At 42.2% G+C, this 24,604-nt stretch overlaps 1 protein-coding gene across 1 annotated transcript in view; it reads right to left on the bottom strand.

Moving 5' to 3' along the window:
* DRC3 (dynein regulatory complex subunit 3) overlaps window positions 1–24,604 on the bottom strand; it is a 107,525-nt gene that overhangs the window by 31,928 nt on the left and 50,993 nt on the right. Inside the window, exons 6-9 of the mRNA XM_069087877.1 lie at window positions 21,427–21,573; window positions 17,286–17,405; window positions 16,888–17,003; window positions 15,604–15,775 (exon numbers count right to left, since the gene is read on the bottom strand). Coding sequence (XP_068943978.1) covers window positions 15,604–15,775; window positions 16,888–17,003; window positions 17,286–17,405; window positions 21,427–21,573 — 555 coding nt within the window. The remainder of the gene's footprint in view (window positions 1–15,603; window positions 15,776–16,887; window positions 17,004–17,285; window positions 17,406–21,426; window positions 21,574–24,604) is intronic.

Consider the following 24,604-nt stretch of genomic DNA (forward strand, 5'->3'; position numbering starts at 1 on the left):
ATCCAACATTAGACTCCTATTTTGGGGACAAAAAGGATCAAAGCATGGAACAGGAGGAAGACAGTGAAGTCAAAACTCCTCCACCAAAAGCTTCAAAGGAAAATACAAACTAGTTACAGGCCATAGAGGAGCTTAAGAAGCAGATAAGAGAAGTGGAGGAAAAATTGGGAAGAGAAATGAGAATGATACAAGAAAATTATGAAATGAGAATCAACAACCTGACTGAAGAAAATAACATCTTAAAAAATAGACAAACTCAAATGGCAAAAGAGGTTCAAAAAGGCAATGAGGAGAAGAATGCCTTAAAAAGCTGAATTTGCCAGATGGAAAAAGAATCTCAAAATCTCACTGAAGAGAATCATTCCTTCAGAATTATACTGGAGCAAATGGAAGCTAGTGACTTTATGAGAAATCAAGATACTATTAAATAGATCCAAAGAAATGAAAGAATAGAAGGCAATGTGAAATATCTCATTTGAAAAACCACTGATGTGGAAAATTGATCTAGGAAAGATAATTTAAAAATTATTCAACTACCTGAAAGCCATGATCAAAAAAGAACCTAGAAATCATACTTCAAGAAATTCTCAAGGAAAATTGCCCTGATGTTTTAGAACCAGAGGGCAAAACAGAGGTTGAAATAATCCTCCTGAAAAAGATCCCCAAAAGAAAATTCCTAAGAATATTATAGCCAGGTTCCAGAGTTCCAAGATCAAGGAGAAAATATTACAAGCAGCCAGGAAGAAACAATTTGAATATTGTGGAAACATAGTCAGGATAACACAGGATCTGGCAGCTTTTACAATGAGTGATCGAAGGGCTTGGAATATGATATTTTGGAGGTCAAAGGAGCTGGGATTAAAACCAAGAATCACCTACCCAGCAAAACTGAGTATTTTCAGGGGAAAATATGGTCTTTCAATGGGATAGAGGACTTTCAAGCATTCTTGATGAAAAAAAAAACAGAGTTGAATAGAAAATCTGACACTCAGGTACAAGAAGCATGAGAAGGTAAACAGGGAAAAGAAATCATAAGGAACTTATCAAAGTTGAACTATTGACATTCCTACATGGAAAAATGATCATTGTCACTTATGAAACTTTTCTCAGTATGAAAATAGTTGAAGAAAACATAAATGTGTGTATATATATACATACATATTTGTATTCATATATAGGTCTATATAGGAGGGTATATGGGCATATGAATACATATGTGAATATATGTATATATGTTTACAGGTATACATAGATAGAGGGCACAGGATCAATTTAACAGGAAGGGATGATACTTCAAAGGTGAAATTAAGAGGTTAGAGAGGAATATAATGACAGGAGATGGGGAGAGACAGAATGGGGTAAATTATCTCATATAGAAGAGGCAAGGGAAAATGGTTACAATGGAGGGGAAGAATAGGAAGGCAAAAGGGAATGGGTCAACCTTATTCTCGATGAATTTGGCTTAGGGAGGGAATGAAATACACACTAAATAGTGTATCTCACCCTCCAGTAGAGTAGGGGGGAAGGGGATCAGAGAGGGGATGATGGAAGGGAGGGCAGGTTGGGGGGGGAGGGAAGTTGGAAGCACCCACTTTTGAAAAGGGCCAGGATCAAAGTAGGGAACAGAACAAGTGGGGGGTGGGATAGGAGGGAGGGAAATATAGTCAGTCTTTCACAATATATCCACTATGGAAATGTTTTGCATTAGCCACACATATACAACCTATACTGAATTGCTTATCTTCCCAGTAAGGGTGGGTGACAAGGGAAGAAGGGAATAAATCTGGAAATCAAAGCTTTAAAATCAAATGTTAAATATATATATATATATATGTATGTATATAATTTTACATGTAACTGGGAAATAAGACATACAGGCACTGGGGAACAGAGATCCACCTGCCCTACTGGAAAGTCAGAGGAGGGATGGGGGAAAACATGGGAGAGAGCAGATTGGGGGAGGGCATATTCAGTGGGATCACTGTTTTGGGGGGTGGGTAGGGGAAAATGGGGAGAAAATTTGTAACTCAAAGTCTTGTGGAAATGAATGATGTAAACTAAAAAATAAAAAAGAGAGAAAAAAACTTAGCACTATAGGAGCAGCTAGGTGGCACAGTGAACAGAGCACCAGCCATGGAGTCAGAAGGATCTGAGTCCAAATACGACCTCAGGCACTTGACACACCTACTAGCTGTGTGACCCTGGGCAAGTCACCTAACCCCAATTGCCTTGTCTTCCCCCCTCCAAAAAAAATTAGCACTATGATGAAAAAAATAAACTGTATATATCCTTTTATCCAGTGATACCATTATTAGGCCTGTACCTGAAACACATCAGAGTGAATAGACTTATGTGTACAAAAATATTTATAATGGTTCTATTTGTTGCATTAAAGAACTGAAACTAAAAGGATTCTCATCACCTGATGTATGACTGAACAAATGATGGTATAATATGGCAAAGTATAGTATATGATTGTAATATAAAATGACAAAAGAGATAGATTTCAATAAACTTAAGAAGACTTATGTGAATTGATGCAGAGTGAAGCAAGATTAAGGGAACAATTCATACAATAATAACATATTAAGGAAAAACAACTTTGAAAGACTTAAGACCTTTGTTCAGTGAGTTTTTGCTTCATCAGTCAATGACCACACATGATTGTGAAGGACCAGTGGTAAGACAAGGTGTCCATCTCCTGCCTGGGAGTGGATGGGGTCCTCGGTTTGGAGTCAGGAAGACTTGTCTTCATGAGTTAAATGTGGCCTCTGACACTTACTAGCTGCGTGACCCTGGGCAAGCTGCTTAACTCTGCCTTGGTCTCCTCATCTGTAAAATGAGCTGCAGAAGGAAATGGTAGAGCACTCAGGTATCAATGCCAAGGAAATCCCAAAAGGGTCACAAAGAGTTGGACGTGACTGAAATGAGTGAACAACAACCTCCTGACAGACTCAAGGAGTACAAGTTGGCATATGATCTTGGAAATGGCCAGTGTGGAGTTTTACTAGTTTAGTGAGATTTGGTGCAAACCCAGACCACCCCAAATGATGTTACCCATGTGGGAGATACAGGGGCCTTCTTCTGGGAGACAGGAAGCCTGGCATATGCATGCTGACAGGACAGTCTTTCTCTTTTCTGCATTTGTTTCTAGGCATGAAGGACTTCCAGGAGGTGAAACCATGTGGTAAGGTGGGGATAGCCTGAGGCTCCCCTCCTCAGGCCATGGGGCCCTCACAAATGGACTGGGAGTCCTTTTAATTCTATGGGCAGAGAGTGAAGTCCCCAACCTGGGAGCTCAAGCCATGAGAATCTAGGAACCCCAGATTCCAGGCTGAATGTTGCATCCAACCATATCTGAGAAGCTAGCAAGGGGACTTGGGGCTTGAATTTGGTGGAACTAATGCATTAAGTGTTGAGCCTAATCCCTCATTCTTCATAGAGACCAAGGTCATATAATGGAGATTATATCCCTGAGGTTTGGGAGGAAAATGTTCATATGTTTGTTCTTACTATATCTTTGAAGTAAAAGCTAATCAGATGTTAAACAGTTAAATGGAACTGAGGTACTAGTTGATTATCCTTAAAAAGGGGATAATACAATCAGTGGAAGCTTCAGCCAATGGCAGAACAGAGACTCCCCCAACGCTTTAAGTGTATTAGAGAACCCTAAGAGGGGGTGTGAAATGTAATAGAAATGACTTTCAGAGAGTAGCTTGAGAGAAATACATGTTACACTTGATTTGGCATATTTATTACAAGGACTTTGTTAGGGGAGTCATACACAGTCATACAAACAAAAACGTGTACCCCATTGGCTCAAAGTTCATCTGCAGAGACTTTCCTCATTGGTGGAAATCAATGCTCCACGCCTGCATGAGGGCTTGAGAGAGGATCTTGGCCTTCTGGCTTCTAGCTTTGAGAAGACATGGGGCTCCAGGTTCTCATCAGGGAGAAGTCCCTGAAAGGAGGGAAAGACTTGGGGAAGAAACTGATATGTACAGTAGCTGGCACCTCAATCATCCCTATCCCCAGCGTGCTAAAATCGATACTTCAAGGGATTTCCCCTTTGGGTGAGACCTGGGTCTCTGTCTCTCTGTCTGTCTGTCTCTGTGTCTTTGTCTGTCTCTGTGTCTCTGTCTGTCTGTCTATGTCTCTCTGTCCTTCTGTCTCTCTGTCTGAGTGATGGAAAAAATCTCACAACGCTCAGATTCATGAAGTTATTTTCTTGGTATAACTCTAACTCCTTTACTTGCCATTTAAGTGATCTGTTTTTATTAATCCTATCCTAACATAGGCAATGTGGTACATTAGAAATTGTGCTAGATAGAAATCAGAAAAATAGAGTGTAAATCATGACTCTGATCTTCATTTTCTGTAGGCAAATCCCTTTCTGAGCATCAGTTTCCTATTCTGCAGGATGAGAATAATAGCACTTGTATTACCTTGCACACACAGGGTCCTTAGGGGAAGGCTTGTCATTCTTTTCCTTTGTCATAACGCATCCTTAGAGGAAACTTCATCATGATGCTAAGCATTCAGACCATAGAAAGTGTTTTTGGAGTTGTGTGAGCGCAGATGCCCCGGTAGGCTGGTGACACTGGGAGTCTTATTTTAAAAGGAGCCTGGGCTCTCAGAGAAAGACTGAATGAAAAGGTGGAGGAAATCAAGACAAGCCAATCAGGACTGTAGGAGGGGGATAATAAACACCCAAAGTAAAAACGGACCAGATGATCTCTAAGATCTCTTTCAGCTCTTCCAATTCTAGATTCCATGATTCTAGTTCAAGAAATATTTGTGAGGGGCGGCCAGGTAGCACAGCGAGTAAGAGCACCGGCCCCACAGTCGGGATGACCTGGGGATCAAATCCAGGCTCAGACACTTAGCACCCACCCAGAAACACCTGGCCGTGTAACCTTGAGCAAGTTACTTAACCCCAATTGCTTAGAAAAAAAAAAGAAATATTTGTGGGCACAGTTCAGGTCATGTTACTGAGTTGAGAGTCAGGTGGATGTGAGGACAACAATTTAAACTGAAAGCTGAACATCAGATTAGCCAGAAAGAAAAATAGAAAAAGACCCTTTTTTTCTTCCACCCCAACTCCCTTGCTCCTGAGATTTGCAACAAAAACAGAATTCACAACTCCAAAGGAGATCAGGCAATAATTATAATTAGGAAGATGCAATAAATGGGTTTGGTGCAACCTATAATAACACTGGGCTTTGGTGTGACTACTTTTATGCTGAATTTCATGGCAGAATTTCTTTGGACATGCTTCACTATACTGAGAATTGAGATTTTTTTCAGAATTTGGATATAAATTCATCTTGCTGTAAGTGTACATGCTCTGTCTTTGTGCTCTCTCCCCCTCTTTCTCTCTCTCTCTCTCTCTCTCTCTCTCTCTCTCTCTCTCTCTCTCTCTCTCAAAATGAGAGACATATTCTGTTCTAACAGAAAAGAATTGTGATAATATATAATTTATCATCAGACACTTTAAATTCATTATGTGCATAGTTATACAACTTAGTTAATTCTCATTTTGCAGAAAATGATTTTATATTACTTTTTTTCAGAGGGCAATTGGGGTTAAGTGACTTGGCCAAGGTCACAGGGCTAGTTTTTGTGTTAAGTGTCTAAGGCTGGATTTGAACTCAGGTCCTCCTGACTCCTGGGCTGGTGCTCTATTCACTGCGCCACCCAGCCACCCTTTATATATATTACTTTTTAGATGATTTTCCCCCAATTTGACCAAAAAACATTTAATTTTATTTTTGTAAATGTACATGCCAATTTTTAAAGACAAAACTATAAGAATGTAAAAGACTAAGTATAGACTACTAAAATGTACTAATCACCAAAGTTAAATGACTTCAAATTTCTAAAGCTTTTGGAATATCTGTTGTGCTGGTGTTTTGTCTCTGAACAATGAAGACAATGTCATGCCTACATACATTGATACAGTGCTTACCTGTGTGACCTGGAGAATTCTGAATGCTATGGTTTGAAATGTTTAACCTATAACTTTGAAACTAGAAAGTAAACAGTCTTATATGTAAATGTAAAAATGAGTGAAAATCCAAAAGTTTGAAAATGTGTTTCCTGTAGCAACCAATGAGTAAGGATAATCTTTAGAACCTTCAGAATAGAAAAACCTTTTACAAACATTTAGAACCAAGCTACAGGGGGGAAAGTGTTGAAGCAGAAATGAGAAGGGTTAGTACCAACACTTCCACCTTTCAAAGTTAACAGTTTTTCAGCCTTGAGAGCTTGCCTTCCCCAGTCTGAACGAGGGAAAAATCTGAATTCAGTACTCCCTCCTACACACACACGCGCGCGCGCACACACACACGCGCGCGCACACACACGTCACTTAGCCTCGTGGTCCTCATTTTCCTCATCTATAGCCTGTAGTAACTGCTTCTCATGACTGTTCTAAGCACCAAACACAATAATATGTGTGTGTGTGTGTGTGTGAAGTGCCCTTAAGGCATTTATTACATCAGTGTAATTGTGTTTATATTCTTTTTAAAAATCATTTTTACTCATTGTTATTTCATTAGGAGCTCTGTCTTTGAACCTAAATAAACCCCCTCCTAAAGTAATACTGTAGCCTACCAGCCCACCAGAGGGCACAGAAGAGTTGCCATCATCCAAGTGGAATATGTGTTATATAAGACATCTTAGACCACGGAGGCCTCGGGAACTAGACCTCTGGGTACAGAACTGCCACCTTCTCTAGGATCAATGCCCCTCTAACCATGCCTCCCCAAAAATGCAACACAGGGAGAGGATACCAAGGGCAAGAAGAATCATACCTAAATACAGTATTTATAGTGATTTTTATGTTATTATTTTATAATTGCTGTGTTTGAAATGTTTCTGGATCAAATCATGTTATAAATGTATAAGAAATATGCATAACGCCTCTACACCGGTGTGCCAAGGTCCTGACCTGCAGTGAAGATGTCTGCACCTATTTATCAGCTGTGACAGGAGCAGACAGCCAGCAGAGAACTGCAAAGAATGTAGAACACATTCAAGAGGGCTAACTTAATAAGGGACGCAGACTGGACCTACGATTTCGTTGGCATAGGGATCTGAGAGATTTATCTAGACCAATGAGAGGTCAAGTAACTTGTCAAGCATCACACAGTCTATATACATGTCAGAGGCTAGATTTAAACCCAAAGTGCTGAGGCCAGATCTCTGTCCACTAATCAAGCTTAGCTCTCCCCTGTGATGGGATGCCTCCATTTTCTTGACATTCTGTCCCTTATCAGCATTAAATATAATCCATTCCAGAAAACCACTGAAGTGGGGGTGGGTAGTTGTTCTCTAACCACTTTATTTCCACTGTTCCCCCAGCTAAAAGCAAGGGTCAGCCATGTGAAGTAATAATGAAATGTAAATACATGTTAACATCGGGTGACAAGTTTTTCCTTAAAGGAGCAGTTAGTATGCCCTTGCCTTTTATGAAATGTAAAGTTTTTTTTGATTGAACTGGATGGATAACTCTGTTGGCTGGAAGAAGACTGGCCATCTCCCCAACAGACCCTTAAAAAGAAGAGTTCACCAGTTCTGCCATCATTCTAGGTCAGAAGTAGCTTTGTGGAGTGTGATATCTGCACCAAACCACCCCCCCCATACACCCCCCAGCTCCCAGGCACAGAGGAAGAAAGGAGCTTCAAAGAGCTTGACCCCTGGCAGCAGAGAAGAGAGCTAGCCATGGATAAAATGAAGCACCAGCTCTGGGTTCTAGAGCTGAGCTATGTAGAAGAGCTCTCCCCCAGAGCCCTGGTAAGCAACACCTCCAAAAGAGGCATCGGACCTGGGGACAGCAGCATGACGACCCCATGAAGACAGAAGGGATGTTAAAGGCCAGGTGTCCTGGTTCTGTGAGTTCTTAGCATTTATGCCTCATCACCAATCTCGTCCAAGTTTGTACCCACTCTTCCCATTCACGCTGTGGGAGAGCACGTCCCAGGGTCTGACGGGAACATCTGCGCCTAATATTCTTACCATGTCATCTTAGTAAAGGCCTTTGCTCCCCGCTAATCCTATCTACTCCTTGACTGTAAAGGGAAAGCTCCCAAGCAGTGTTAGGAGAGTAGATCCAGAGAATATCCTTAAACCAGGGAGGAAGGGTCACCCTTTGGGAACCGGACCTTCCAATGTGAGCGCAAGCATGGGAAGTAACCCAGAGGGATGCTATAGCACCATAACCTGAGGTGCAAATTCTGAAGAGTTTTCTCTTACCCAATCTCCCCAGCCTGTTTAAGGCAGTAAAGTCCATACCTCCTCCTCCCTGATCACTTTCTACAGAAAGCCCTACAATGTACGCTTCTGTGTTTGTGGGAGTTCCTTTGTATCATCATCAGTGTTTGGTTTGACATATGCCCTGAAAGGGATGTGGTATGTTATCTAAGAATGAGAGGCAGGGCTGGAAATAAGAGAGACAATAAATAAGCCAGAAGCAATCAGGCACAAAAAACGGAGAGCCAAAATGATTGTGAACCAATTCCAACATTAGTGTCGACTTGAAAATTTCTGTTTAGTTGCATCTGACTCTTTGTGACCCCATTTGGGGTTTTCTTGGCAAAGATGTTAGAGTGGTTGGTCATTTCCTTCTCTGGCTCATTTTACAGATGAAGAAACTGAGGCCAACAGGGTAAAGTGACTTGGCCAGGGTCACATTGTTAGTAAGTGTCTGAATCTTCCTAACTTCAGGCCTGGCACTCTATCCACTGTACCACCCAGCTATCTACCTTTACTGTAAACAGTGAAACTTGTGATGTGAAGGTAGAACCCTTTAGGGATTATAGATGTGCTTCACTTATTGCCTGTGACCTCGTTTTGATTCATGGAAAAGGTATTTATGCCGATAAATCATCAACCGAACATATGAGAGGAAAATAAGTAGCAGACCATGTCATGGCGGGCTACGTGGGACATCTCCATTTTAAGCCAGGTCTTGGGACATGCATCACTGGAGACACAGGCCTATGAATGTAGTCCTGAAACCCCCGACCCAATTCCTCAGAGTTTGCTCTTCCTTTTGAATGGGAAGGGCTGTTAGCTGCTGGACTCCATGCCTGGCTCTTATAGCCACTGGATAATGTAAAGGTTTCAGTGAATAAATTGGCATTTCCAAAATAATCTTGCCTTTCCTAGGGGTCATTCATATAGCCCTGGGAGTTTTTATTCCTGCGTGCTTGTCAAAGGCCTATCTAGAACTTTCAGACCCCAAACTCAGAGTTCCATGTTATTACTATGATGTTCAATTTCCCCTCTTATTGGAATTTTTACTAATTTTTACAGAACATACCCCAAGTAACTTATGAATCTTAGTGTCACTATGTAACTGAATCCATCACGATAGGGATTCAAGAACATGGAAAAACTCTTTTTGTAAGAACCAACCCCTTCCCCATATTGACATTTATATGAATGTCCAAATGCTTCCTTGTGCTACATCATCAGGTTGTAAGCAAAGAAAATGGCAGGGAACTTTGGTTCATGAAGGGACTCAGAAAGCCCTTAAATCTCTTCCCTAGGCACCAATTATGTTACTTGATCAGATATAGTATCCAAGGGTAGCTCAATTCACAACCTACCTAGGTATTCAATAATCCTCAAATCTGACAATATTTAAAGATTGCAAGGTGTGGCCCACAATTGCAATGTGTTCCATAATGTCTGGTTTCTGTTGTCCTGTACCCCTGTTCTTAACTGTTTAGGATTTCGGTAAGTTCCAGCCTCCCTCCATAAAAGAAAATTGGCATTGCTGGCTGGAGAAGGGAAGTATGAACATAGATGTTTGTGTCGCCATGCTGAAGCCTTAGAATCTCTGTTAGGCCCTTGTCCCAATTCTTCCTAGGCCAACATTTATAAGCAGACTCTAATGAAGAAAACAAACCTTTTTAAATAAAGGCTAGATAGGGTCTCCCCACTAAGGCTGTTCCTTGGTAGTAGAAACCCACTTAGAGAGGAAAGAAAACTACCCAGGATGTTTTGTTTGCCACTTACCTATGAGTTTATTGCAGTTTCATTATTCTGCCTACATCTCTAAACCGCCGCGAAGGTCTATTTCCAAACTAAGCTTAAGCCAAATGAAGTGCTTTTCTTTGGAGGCCCCTAGTTGCCTTAGATAACAGATTTCTGCATCCTAGGAGGAAGTGAGAAGGATGAACCTTTCCATCCCACTCTTACCAACCTATTCAATCAAGAACAGCCCTAGAATCTCTAAGAATTAGAAAATGGAAACAGCTCAAATAAGCCTCAGAGATGGGACCTTTTTGTGTAAAATAAGGGAAAACTTGTATAACTGGACATATGCAAAGCTCACATTCCCAATTCTGATGAACTGTATGTGCTGGCTTAGCCCAGGGATCACAAACATCCCAGCTGTTTCCAGCCAACCCTGCCCATGACTCAGTACTGAAGAACTCTTGTGCTTTGATAGAAGCAACCCCCCGTTTGCCCACTGAGAGAGAAGAATAGATGACTCAGCGGACGCTTGCAAATGCAATGACTGTCCCTTCTTCCTTGGACTCTCCAGGGGACAAGTAGTTCTTCCCACACCAGTAGAAATGATGAATTGCTGAGCACTAGGTATCTAAAGGCCATCCTTTTACCAAGAGTGACTTTTCCAGGTCTTTCCACTTGTCCGCAAGCCTCCTATGGGGCCCCTCTCCCACCCTCTCAGCTGACAACCCTGCCTCATAATGAGGCCATTTGCACACGGCTCCCTCTCCTCGTCCCCTCTCATTCCTCAGGTGCCTTCTGCCACATTTTCCCAATCTTCACCTTTGTTGCACATGAAGAGGTGGCCTTTCTCTTTGGGCAAGACAAACCCCTCCTCGTGAATAAGCATCCCATTCCATCTGTCTTCTCCAGCAGACTGTCAGTCTACTCTCTCACTTCCCTTGAATCTCTCCCTGTCTACTAGCTCATTTCCTGCTGCCCACAAACATGCCCCCATCTTCTCCATCTACCTCTGGTAGTGACAACCCTTTATCTGTTCTCCCTTTTGTCGGGGCAGCTAGGCGGCACAGTAAGTAGAGCACCACACTTGGCACTACTGTACTACCATCTGTGTCTTCAGCAAGCAGTCACTTACCCGCAATTTGTCTCAGTTTCCTCATCTGTAAAGTGGATAATAACAGCAACTGACTCCCAGGGTTATTGTAAGGATCAAAGAAGGTCCTAATTGTGAAGCACTCGGCACAGCTCCCCGGTAAAAGAAGGTGCTGTATAAATGTCAGTGATTAACATCTTCATTCTAAATTCCTTGAGAAGGCTGTCTACAACCAATGCTTCTGCTTTTCCTTCCTCCCCTTTCTTAATTCAACGCATCCTGGCTCCAGACCTCATCATTCAACCGAAATCTCTCTCCAAAGTTACTGTTTTCTTAATTGGCAAATCTATTGTCTTTTCCCATTTCTCTTCCTTCTTGAGTTGTCTGCAGTCTTTGACAATGTCGATTGTTTCCTTCTTCTCCTTCCCATTCTCTTCTCTCTAGGTTTTCATGACCCTGCTCTGTCCTGGTTCTCCTTCTATCTGTCTAACCATTCCTCTGTCTCCTTTACTGGATTTTCATCCATGTCACCTCTGGTAACCATGAATTTCCCCCAGGGCTCTGTTCTGACCCCTTTTTGCCTTTTATGCTATTGTTCTTGGTGATTTCATTATCTTTCATGGATTTAACTGTCATCTCTATGCAGGTCACTCTCAGATTTATTTGCTGATCCATGACTTCTCCTGACCTGCGGTCTCAATTTGCTAACACCTATCTGACTTTTTGAACTAGATGTTGTTACATTTTTTAAAAATAGCATTAGTGACTTCCTTTTGCCCTTGTCCACTATTTTGAGAAATTAGGTTTCAACTTCTTATACCCGATTTTGGAAAAGTGACAAGATTACTCCTTCTCCCAACTTGACTTGTCACTTGATTTAAGGAATGTCACAAACTACCCCTTTCTCTCTCACCTCAGTGTCTCCTGATCCTCTCCACTAATAAGACACCAGGCGTCTCAATCCCTATAATACTTTCCCCTCCTCCATTTTTCACTCCCTCCAAATTTATATTAATTGCATAGAAATCAATGGTCAGCATCCTTGGCTGCCGAGAGCCTTGGACCCAATCTGTTTTTGCAATCATATGCTTTGCTAAATAAGCAGTTTGCCTGGATGAAACTCACTTTCTTTACTTCACTGTAGCATCCTACAGACATCTTCAACTCATCATGTCTAAAACTGAACTCCTAGTATGTTCGAGAGTACTACCATCTCCCCCCGTTAGCTAGGCTCCTAACCTCGGTGCCGTCCTCAATTCCTCACATTCTCACCTCCAGTATTCCATCAGCTGCCATGCTCCCTTCTTTCCTCCAACGCTGCTGCTGCCCGGTGTAGACACGCATCACTTCCAAGCTGGACGATCTGATGCCTTCTGGCTGCTCTCCCTGCTCCAGTTTCTCCCCACTCCAGGCTATCCTTCACTCACCTACCAAACTGATCTTCCTAAAGGCACAGTCTGACCACGTTATCCCATTCCCCATTCAAAGATGGTCTTCTTCTAGAATGAAGGACAAACCACACACACAAACTTCAATAGTTCCCTATATATATTTGGCTTTTAAAACCCTCTCTAGGCTTATCGCACTTTGCACCCCACTCTCCATACTCTGTGAACCAGGGACTGGCCTCCTTGCCATTCCTCACACTGGACACTCCCATCTGGAGACCAACCCCAGCATTTTCACCCTCTCCTCATCCCTGCTCCCCCGCCCCCCACCTCCATCCTGGCTTCCTTAATTTCCTTCAAGTCTCAGCTAAAGTACTACCTTCTGCAAGAAGCCCTTTTTGTTTCCTCTATTATTAATATTAGTGCTTTCTCTCTGTTGATTACCTCCAATTTATCCTATGTTCTGTTTATTCATCACTTTTTGCATATTGTCTCACCTATAAGACTCTGTGTTCCTTGAGAGCAGGGACGGCCCTTTTTCTTTCTTTGTCTCCCCCAGAGCTAAACACAGTGCCTGGCACATGGAAAGTGCTTAATCAATGACTGACTGGCAAGCCTGAATCTGGCTTTGTACTGACTGGTTCTTCTGTTTGTCCTCTCCTGGTCTTAGAAGAACAATCATTGATTCCTTAGATGGATGTATCCAGGCTTGGAGGCTGCCTTGTGAGTTCAAAAAGTTCGGTAATCCTGGGGTCACTTAAGAGGAGTCCCTGGCAACTATTTTAGCACTCCTGGAATGGGTGAGCCCAAACCTTGGCTTTGTCTTGCCAAAAGTCATCTACTGTGAGGTGGGCAGCCAAGTGAAATGTAAAATGCCTATACAGTAGGCCTATAAAATGCCTTATATTTAGATGAGGTTTAAGTACCAACATCCTGGGGAAATATATTGGAAGTTATTACTGCTGATTGTTTAAGTTTGCTTCTGTCAAATGGGTACTTCTGAGTGTTCTATGTTTAGCATTTTTTATGTGTAGTTAAGAAATACTTTTCCAATACATGATTCAGATAGTACATTGACTACCTTTCTACTCTCCTCTTTTGGGGAGATCTAAACGTGAGCTAAAAACTAAGTTTTAAATAAATCATTTCCTGCAGGGCCACGGTGAGAGTTTTTTTTATAAGCCAGAGTGTATGAACCGGGAGCCTAAACTCTCTCATTAAAGGAGTGGCTCCCTTAGGACTGAATCTGGTCCAGAATGTACTTAAGAACCTTTTACTCTGTATCTGAAGTAGGTTAATTGATTTTTCCAAGGTCACACAGCTAATACTCAGGTCCCCCCTGACTCCAAGGCCAACACTACCTGGTCCTTTGCAAATTGCAACGGTAACTCTGACTCATTTGGGAAAAGGAGTGGAACCCTCAAGCAAAGGGCTCCCTCTGAATCAGGATTCAGATAACTGAGAGGGAGCAGTTTCAACACTGAGCTAAAAGTTGTATTGGGTCAGGCCATTTCAGCCAATGTAGGTGCCAAGAAAAGGAGCAGAGGAGGTGAGAAGAAACAAGGAAGGAGCAAAGCAGGACAGAGTCCAGTTGTGGTTCTTCACCTGAGAGCGACGTATGACACAGGAGAGAGGACAATGAATATAAAAGTCCAAGAAAGGAACAGGTGAATAGCACAATCAGTTAGCCAAAGGAGGTGCAGAATATGTGAAAAGTGTAAAGGGCCGGAATGAATTCAGTGAACCACAAACACAGCAGAGCGCTACCCTGTGTGCCCTGACTGTGAAGAATCATCGAGCCAAGACGGCGGACTAGAAACAGGACTTGTGCGCGGCTCTGGCTTCCACCTCCTCCAATACATGTAAAAGATGGCTCTAAACAAACTTGAGAGCTACAGAACCCAGAGTGACAGAAACAAATCTCCCGCTGCAGGCAGCCTGGCAGGCCGGCAGGAAGGGTCCATTGCAGTGCACTGGGAGCTGGGTTTTAGCCCCAGGGTGGCCCAACCAGAGGCGGCTGCAGCAGACTTCAGGAGAATGGATCACACCAGCAGCTGCCGCGGTTTCCAGACTTCTCAATTCACAAATACCAAAGACAAAGTAAAAGGTCAGTGTGGAACTTTGTTCAAACAGGGGGAGTGCGGTCCGGCTGCTGCCCCCGAGCGAGAAGCAGAGGAGCCACGAGCTGGGAATAATGCCTTATCTTTGCCTGCCTCACAGGATTGTTATGAGGATCAAATGAGAGAAAATCGTCACCAGCTACACAGATGCAGGCTACTACCATGGGCAGAATTGGAGGTACCAGAAATATGGCCAGTAAGACTGCCCAGAGGGATGGTGTTGGGAGAACCGTTCCCAAGAGAAGGAAATGAAAATAAATCTGGCAGCATCCTGGTTAAAAAGAGACCGTGGAACGGACCTAGTTAGGCTAAGATTTCGGTGAGGCTTAAATGCTGTGCCCCATGCAATACATGTTTGGTCTCTCTCACTGGAATGTGAGCTCCTTGAGAGTGGGGACAACCTTCCTTTCCTATTTGCATCCCCATTACTTATCACATAGTAAGAACTTTTAAAATGCTGTATTCATTCATTCATTCACAAGGTCTGAGCATTCACTATAACACATTGCACTTGACTTCTCACAAAACAAATACCTACATGTCACTGAAAAGAGAACCTTTGGCATTAAAAATAGGGCTATTTGCTTTAAAAAAAATAACATTCAAAAGTCCCCTGTGTCTCTCATGTACCATCCTCCTTTGCCCTAAGTGGCAATCTACCTGACCTCTCCCCAGGCCAGCTCTCTCTGAGGATGACCTCTGTACCATGATGAGCGGCTATCCATCAGTAATAACTGCTCACATTTATGGAGATCTCGGAGATTTAAAAACTTTCCTTGCAGCAACTCTCTGAAGTAGGCAAAACAGGTATGAGTGTGATTATCCCCATTTTTACTCACAGAGATTGTCACTTGTCAGTGGTTCTGTGGCTATTAAGTATCTTGTTTAAACACCAATGCAGGTCATCTAGTGTCAGGACCAACGTCCTCTCCATGACATCAGGCTAACTCCACCTACATCAATAACTCACAAAGTGTTACAGGCATCACTTCACTACAGAAGAGTTGTGAGTAGTTACCGCAATATGTATCTTTTCAAATTCACTGATTGTTTTTAGCCCCAGCGCTCTATTGTCTTGAAGGGCCTCTTCAAGACATTCATAGAAGATGGCAACTTCTGCTTCTCTCTTTTCTTGCTGTATCAAGCCATACTCAAATATGCTCTGGCAAACTGCAACAAATTTGCTTTTGTATGTGAATTTAGAGTTAAGGAACCTCACGTTAACCTCAGAATCCTCTTTAAAAGAGCTATTGTCAGATATTCTATGATTTCGGTTCCAGTATCTTAAAATGATTTTATGTGGCTTTATTTTAAGGGGAAGGACAGGATGTGGAGGCCTAGAAGTATATGTAAGAAGTTATTTCATTGGCAAGCATATAATTTCATAAGTCTTTTTCTATTGCTGATTAATTTGATTTCACTGTCTGTGTGTGAATACATCAAGGAATATACGTTAAGCTTACACGGGACTAAAATTTACATGGCTATCAGTGATAGAAATGCAGAAACTATAAAGCATCTTAGTGCTCTCCCTGACATACAAACTGGGGACCAGGGAGGTGTTTATCTTTCTGAGCAATACCGATCTGATCCAATCTTCACCTCTGTAGACATCCTTTCTATAATATCTCCTATGGCTGGTGCTCCTAGCTCTTTTTGAACACATCTATCAGATTCAGGTAGATAGCTAGGTGTTCTCAAAGTCAAGAAGTCATAGTTTTACATCCCACCCCTGAAGTCCTTTCTTTCTTTCTTCCTTTTTTTTTTTTTTTTTGCTTTCTGGAGGGGGGAAGGTAGGGCAATTGGGGTTAAGTGACTTGCCCAAGGTCACACAAGTAGTTTTTATGTTAAGTATCTGAGGCCACATTTGAACTCATGTCCTCCTGACTCCAGGGCTGGTGCTCTATTCACTGCGCCACCTAGCCGTCCTACCTGAAATCCTTTCTAAGGTTATCTTTCTGCTTACAGTTAAGGAATTTGTTCTTATTTCCCCATGAAGAGGAAAATAATTGATTACTCTTCTATTTGTGCTAAACTTGTCTTTTATTTATAAGTGGTAAGCACATATGTTCAAGCTGTTATTTTTCCACGACTGCATATGTAAACACACTTATGAAAAACTGTCTTGACCAATCTAGTGGATACATGCAGCTTTGCACCAATATTAAATTTGGGAACCCCAAGGGTTTGCCAGAGTTCCATCCATTGAGGTTAGATAATATGAATAGCGACTCTCAGCAAAATGAAGCCTTTAAGACTTCTTTGTGTTTGTTAGCATTTTTTTTTAAAGGCAGAAAAAGGATATGTCTCCAGCAGCTCCGGAACTCCTGGTAAATAAGCCAGCTTGGCAGCTTCAACATCATCTGTATAAAGGCTGTCAAACAGATAAGGCCCGTTCAGATATTCAACATAAGCAGCCTGTGAAGGAAAACATGGCCACCAAGAATGATTCCAAGTCCCATTCTGTCACCTACCAGCGTTCATTCTAATGGGCAAGCTGATGAAACACAAAAGGAGCGCCTCCAGACCTCGCAAATATACGGGGGCTTCTATTCTCAACTCAAAAAAGCACATTTCAGGGGTCCCACTTTTTTTTTTCAATTAATGTGATCCTCTCATGAAATCATCCTCCTGGAAAAAGCAGAAGTCATGCTTTTGGCTACTCAACCATCAGCAGAACTCATGGGGAAAGGGGGATACCTTGTGCTTCTCTAGCTCTGCCACATTTGCCTGCTCCTCCTCGAGTTTGCTCTGGATGTAATTCTCCCGGTGCTTCAGTTCATAAATACTGTACTGATACTTTGCATCACCAAGTTCTCTCTGTTAAATAGAAAGAAAGGGTTTCCATGATTGGGATTGTCCCAGCTCTAAAAGAAGTTATATTTGGAAAAAGTCCCCATGGTGCTCCAAGACGAGGCTTCTCAGGCCCTCACGTGCTTGTGAGATTGCACAAACTTCATAAAGGCAACTGCACTTTGATGTTTCCATGAAATTATTGGGTTTTTAAAAAGTACTTTCAGTGGATAAGCAGATATCATTTTTTGAACAGTCTCTTTCTCATCTTTTGTGGTGCATTTGTTCCTGAGTGTGGTAAAGGACCTAGCCAGAAAGAGAACAGTATAAACACTGCCACTTCTCAACAGAAAATGTATTCTATTTGTTTATGACTTGGATAAAAAAATAATAGTGTGTGGGGTGCAGGGGCCCCAAAAATCCCCTACCCAGAAAAAATAAAAGTCAGAGGTATCTTGAGGAAGGATCAGGAAGTTTATTCAGTTCTTGTGGGAAGAGGGCATGCCACCCACCAGGATGAACCAGCATAATGAGGCCTATCACAAAAGAAAGAAGAAGAATTTATACCCTAACGCAGTCAAGCCCCCGTCCCCCCATTGTCCCTTCTCCCATTGGCTGGGAGGAGGGCTCTCAGTCTTGGCTCGAAATCTAACCCAATGGTGGATAACAAAGAAGCCCGCCACTATCTCCTATTGGCTGGGAGGTGGGACAGGGAGCCAAGGTATAGTTCATGTCCTTATCTGGTAGACGCTAAAGCAAGGGAGGGAGAAAGGTCCCAAGCAAGAGCAGAAGTTGAAAACCTCTGAAGGGGCCTAATGCTGATGAGGGTGTGGCATACTAGGGTGGAGGTGGAAAGACCCTTGAAGGGGCCGAAATTCCGGCTTGCTCCCACAAAACTTAGGGGCTGAGAAGTTTTCATCTTTCTCATTCAACAGGAAAAGGTAAGAGGTGAATCACAAACTATAAAAAACTGTATTATATGATATCATATCATATTATATTACTACAATTACAAACTATACTTACAAACCATATTTTCTAGTATACCAAGTTTGGTTCTACCTCATCCCAACAAATCACAGAAGTCTGCAGCCCAGATTGAATCAATCACAAGTATAAATTAGGTGTGAACAAATCAGTTTGAGAAGACGAAAGTACTTTAATCACTGAAGACTGATGATGCTACACAGGAAATATTTTGTGATTGGCTATGAGAATCAGACACACTTCTGGGATGGTATACAAAAATAAATCAATCCAGCAGCAACCTCAGAAAGTAATTATCTAGTCTACTGGTGGAAGAATTTTGGTTTGGAGAATTACTTTTGTATGGAGAGAGTTTTTCTTCTCTCTCCTTAGTGTACCCTCATTGACCACATTATTGGAGAGAATAAATAAGTTTAGGACCGCACATCTTGCCAGGAGTTAGAGAAAGACACACTGTGGATGAACATAGATGCAGAAAGCCAGAAGAAGCATCTTCAAGGAACACAACCCAGAGAAGAATGCACCAGAGAAGAATGCAAGCTTGGGACTGAAAAAAAGATTCCCAGTTCCAAAAGTACTAGGAGTTGTGGCAGTGACTGGATTCACACAGAAGTTGTACTTATCTGTTTATATGCAGTACACCCCAGTAGAATGTAAACTCTTTGAAGGTATGTAATGGAAATGCAAATTTAAAGATCTTCCCTTTAGATCTATCTAGCCCCTAGGCTAAAGTGCACCTGGAGCCTGGGGTGGGAGGCTTGTTTTTCAGTAGATACTTTTTGATTGTCCAGTGAGTCAATAAGGTTGTTACATTCTCTGAGCCAGGAGAAGGCTATATGAGCCCTGATGTGAGGCTTGTTTTGGGGCTCACTTTGAGAAGTGTTCTGTGATTTGATCTGGATTCTGGGAAGCCGTTGTTGACAGCCCCCCCTCGGCTTTGAAAAACCCAGATGTTGAAACCCAGATGTTGTTTGGGATGGATGTAATGGTTGGACAGTTTGGAAATCTGTCTACTTGATCTCTTTCTATCTTGATAATTCTGTCTGTGTATTCTGAAGTTCGGGGTGCTGACCTCTTTCCCCTGAACTAGGTAAATGATACATATTTGACTGATTAAAGTAAGCTTGTTAACCCATTTTGAGTTGCTTTCCTTTAACAGAGCAGATCTAAGAACCTATGTTGGCAGCCACCCTGAGGATGCTTGAGGTGCTTGCTTGCTGATACAGGGTAGGAACTGCTTTTCAGAAAATTCAATAACCTTACCTTTTTAAATGATATATACAGAAGATGGAAGAAAGGGAAGATAACAGATCATGAATATGAAAGCTATTATGATTATTTAGAAAGGAGAAAGAATTAATAGCAAAGAAAATTCAATTCAACTCAATACCCTGATTTTCAAACCCTGACAAAATCACATCTCCTTCCCATAATTACATATTCCTGAGTATTAGATACTTAACAGTTGAGTGTTTTTATATAGCAAAAATCCCACTGCTTAATAAAGAAAGGGGAACTAACCAATAGGTTGCTGTATTTGGAATCAGACACCCTGGGTTCAAATCCCAGTTCTGTTACTTTGTTTCCCTGGGTGACCTTGGACAAGTCATTTAACTTTTGAGGCCAGTTTCCTCACCAATAAAATGAGGGATCTGCACTTGATAAGTCTCTGGGGTCAATCCCAAATCTAACTCTTCCATAAGAATTAATCAAGGTCTCTGAAAGAGAAAATGAGAGTGGTATTATGGGAAAGAAATAAAGAAGAAAGGGGGTATGAACACTCCACTTTGTGGCCAGTAAAGCAGAACAGCCTTTAGTTTTTGTAGCAATAGACTCTAGGGTTACTGTCCCAAGCCCCACTAATGCTGGCAAGTGGAGTCCTTAATGGGGGACTGGAGAAGTAACCCTAGCTACTTCTCCCTTCACTCTCCTAGGGAACCTGGAGGAGCTGGAGTTTTCTTTTTGCTTGCATAGCTTATGAACCCCCACTAGGGTGCTTCCCCTCAATGATTATCAGTTGATTTCATTTAGTCTATCAGATTTAATTAGCTCTTAGAAAGGGGGCATTTACAAATATGATAAGGTAAGAACAATCAGTATGAAACATCCCCCCAAAAGTCTGTGACACACTGTCCCACAAGAGCCCAGGAGAAAGTGGGCTACAGCTTAGAGCACATATTACAAAGGAGTAACATGTCCGGGGGGAGTTGGATAGAGCAGAGGCCTGGAGGTAGCAAGACTCATTTTCCTGAGTTCAAATCTGGCCTCAGACACTTATTACCCATATGACCCTGAGCAAGTTACTTAACCCCATTTGCCTCAGTTTCCTCTTCTGTAAAATGAACTGGAGAAGGAAATGGCAAACTTCTCCAGTATCTTTGCCAAGAAGACAACAAATGGGATCACAAAAAGTCAGTAATGCCTAAAAGGACTGAACAACAACAGTAACAACGAAAATCCCAGGTTCTGGACGTCCTTTTCCCTCCTTTGTGCAGCCCTCATTCCGTTTTCCTTAGGTACAATAAAACTTTTGGTAGATTCCGTGTAGTCATAAAGCTGCCTATCCTCAGTGTGTTTAGAAATTTCCTCTGTGCCCAATACAGACACTACCAGTCACTGCTGTTCTAGGGTACTGCCCCTCTATCAGCAAGAAGTCCAAATCCTCTGGCTTTCCACAGTCCATGAAGCTGTCTTCTTGTTACAGTGGTACAGGTGAGCGGGGTGGAAAGAGTGGATTGACTCCTGTCCCCCACCTTTCAGGGATGTACTCAATGGCCGGGCTCTGCAGTAGCTTCCATTTTATACAAAAGACACAGGGCATGACTGAGTGTACATTAATGCAATTCAACTGACTGATTCAACAGAAGTGTTTTCACCTGATGTAAGAAGCGGCTTTAAGTAATCAACCTCCACCCTCCTACTCTGCTTTGTTTTGGTTTTCTTCGCACACGATGTGCAGACTGGACAAGATGACCTCAAAGTCACCTCTTTCTTGAGGGCTGATTAATGGTCACAGTCTCTTTTTCTGACAGAGAGAACAATGAAAGGAAAAGGCACTTGCCGTGTGTGCATCAATGAGCCTGAAGTCCAGGTATACTAGATCAGGAAGGTAGGCCGTGACAAACAATTTATAATCTTCTTCCTCACAGATGGGATTCCCAGCAAGGTTGATTGAACGTAAAAATGTGAATCTCCTCAGATAAATGACCTGTTTCAAATGTTAAAAGAATCAATTTCAGTGGATGACAGGGCCGAGAACAAACTCTCAAATAAAATTTTCATTTTTTTCCCTTTCTTATTATTAATTTCATGCAAGATCTTGACATTTATATCCATAGAGTATTAGAATCTCTTTTTTATTACTTAAGATATTACTTTATTGAAGGCAGCCAATCTGTGGCCTATCACTGACCTTTTCTAGGCAGCTCACACAGCAGGTGTTCAGTAAATAGTGTTGACTTGAACTGAATTGAATGGCAATTTCTACCAGTCACTCAGATCCCTATTTTAAAGTCTGTGAATAACCAAAACAACATATACTATGTGGAACTCTATAATAAAACTGATGAACTAGAGCCAAAATGCCTGGAACACTCAGAGTCACAGATTTTGAGAGGTGAAAGGGCCGTCCAGTTTGTGGTTGGCCTTTGCACGAAGGCCCCAATAAGAGAGCATCCAACCTGCACTTGACCTCCAGAGAGGGGAAGCCACTACTCCTTGAGGAAGCCAGTTCCACTTCAGCCCAGTTCTGATTGTCAGGAAGTCTTTCTTTACATTAAAGTTTTCTAAGACCTAGAGAAGCCCAGATCCCTCCTATAAACACTTAAAATGAAACCTAAAATACACAATTAACCAGCAAAATAGGAAGCACCAAGTCTAGACACCTTCACTGAGACCAGGGATGCATAGAAGGAGCTCCAGAACCCTACTGGTACAAAGCAGCCTCAAGGCATCAGGAGGCCTTAGGATGGAATCAAAAGCAATGTTAAAAATAGAGTGACAGGAAGCATTTTTGTCTAGTTCAATCAACACAAGTCCTTCCTAACAATCTAGAGAATGCACCAGATCAAATAGCCATGAAAGAGCCACAGTGAGTCATTTTTCCAACCCAGAGCAGCTTAGGAGGTCAGAGAGATCTGCAGATACTGGGGTTGGAGTTGTCCAGGAATATAGACAGAAGCAGCAAACAGGTGGCACATTCTACCACACAGGGATAGAGCACCAGCTCTGCAGCAGAAAGAGATTCCAGGGAAACTAGCATTGGGAGTGGAACAGGTGCCATCTGGTACCTTTGTCATCCATTGTCCAGTTCCAGGTCACAGAGGAGGGGTCATCAGTGAGTAGGGGCCCTCGCTGTGTACTAATCACAGAACGAACTGCGGAGACATGGTTGTGTGGCTCTCAGTCCAGGAGCACAGCAGTGACCCAATTCTAACTTTTAGCCCAGCACATAACCCTTCAAGGGAAGAACTAGGGCAGGAATGCCCCAGACCAAAAGAGAACCAGCAGCCCAATCACTCCGTACTTGAAGAACCTCCTGCGGACTCACAGTAACTGCCTCCAGCATCAGTCTACTGAAACTCAACCATATACAAGGCAACAGATCCTCACTTGGCTCAGGAACTTTCAGAGCTCAGACCAGAAAGGCAGTGAACAGGCCTTTCCCTACATTATACCACTCTAGTAATAATGAAAACTTGCAGGGCTCAAGACCAAGCTGAGAAAGCAGCAGAAGGGCATAAAAAGAGAGAAGCTCAGAACCCCAGCATTAACATAAAATCCAAAGTAAAAAAAAAAAAGGTTGAAAGAATGAGCAAACAACAAAAAAGAGACCATAAGAAGTTACTATGTTAATAGGCGGCACAAGATAGAAACACAGAAGAAAACAATGACTTAAAAACATGTACAAGTAAAACCTGAAAACCTGAGAAAAAAAATTGTAGACTGGACACAAGTACAATAAGGATTCCTGTAAGAGTTAGAGAAATAAATAAAATAAAATCATTTTTAAAACCAAATAAGAGGTAGAGGAAAAAATGGGAAAAGGAAGAAAGCTTTGCAAGAAAATTACGGAAAAAGAAAAGCCTGGTAAAAGAGGTAGAAAACCTTACTGAAGAAAATAACTCCTTGAAAACTGAAACTGACCAAATGGAAGTTAATGACACTATGAGATGTAAAGAAATAAACAGTATTATTTATATGTAAATAATAATAAATAATATTTTATTTTTATTATATATTATAATAATATAAATAAAGTCAGGGGACTGAAGGAAAAAAAACAAGAAGAAAATGTGAACTATCTCATTTGAAAAGCAACTGATCTAAAAGAGATTGAAGAGACATAATTTAAGAATCATTGTATTACTTGAAAGCCATGAACAAAAAAGAGACAAGATAGGAAAACTGCCCAGATATCTTAGAAAGAGAGGGCAAAGAGGGTGGAGGCAAGAGTAGAAACAGAACTTCCGCACAGCTCTGGCTTCCACCTCCTCCAATACATGTAAAAAATGAATCTAAACAAACTTTAGAGCTACAGAACCCACAAAGTGACAGAGAGAAACAAATCTCTCACTGAAGGAAGCCTGGCAGGCCAGCAGGAAGGGTCCATCTTGTCATGCTGGGAGGGGAACGCAGTCCTGACTGAGCTGGGGTTTTAGCCCCAAGCTGAACCCGACCAGCAGGAGGGGCTGGAGCAGACTTCATGAGAGTAAATCACCAGCAGCTATAGTGATTTCCAGACTTCTCAATCCACAAATGCCAAAGACAAAGTAAAAGGTCAGTGTGGAACTTTATTGGAAAAAGGGGGAGTGCGGTCCAGCTGCTGCCCTTGGAGAAAGAAGCAGAGGAGGTGCAGTGCTGCCACATGGCTGCTTCTGGAGCTCTTGGCCTGCAGATTGTAGGGGAACCAAGCGACCCTTAAGAGGGTAGTTGCTCTTGCTTTGACCTGCTCGGATCCAGATCTTGGTCTTGGGTGGTGGTCCTAGGGTGACCAATGAGCCAGAGTGTGTGGGGGCTGTAGAGAGGGTACCCATCTAATAGCTCCAGCAGCTGCAAAAACCCCAGAGATTTGGGACATAGCTCTCTTCTCCATTCTGGAAGGAGAGTTCTACCATGGCAAAGAGCTCAAAACTCAAGTAATTGGCTGGCAATATGAGCAAGGAGAGGAAGCACAAATAGACCATAGAATCCTTTTGGGGGACAAAAAGGATCAAGGCATGGAGTGGGAGGAAGACACT

Source organism: Petaurus breviceps, unplaced genomic scaffold (assembly GCF_028583685.1).
Source record: "Petaurus breviceps papuanus isolate PSGF00001 unplaced genomic scaffold, PetGlider_PUasm1.0 183, whole genome shotgun sequence".
NCBI classification, from domain to species: domain Eukaryota; kingdom Metazoa; phylum Chordata; class Mammalia; order Diprotodontia; family Petauridae; genus Petaurus; species Petaurus breviceps.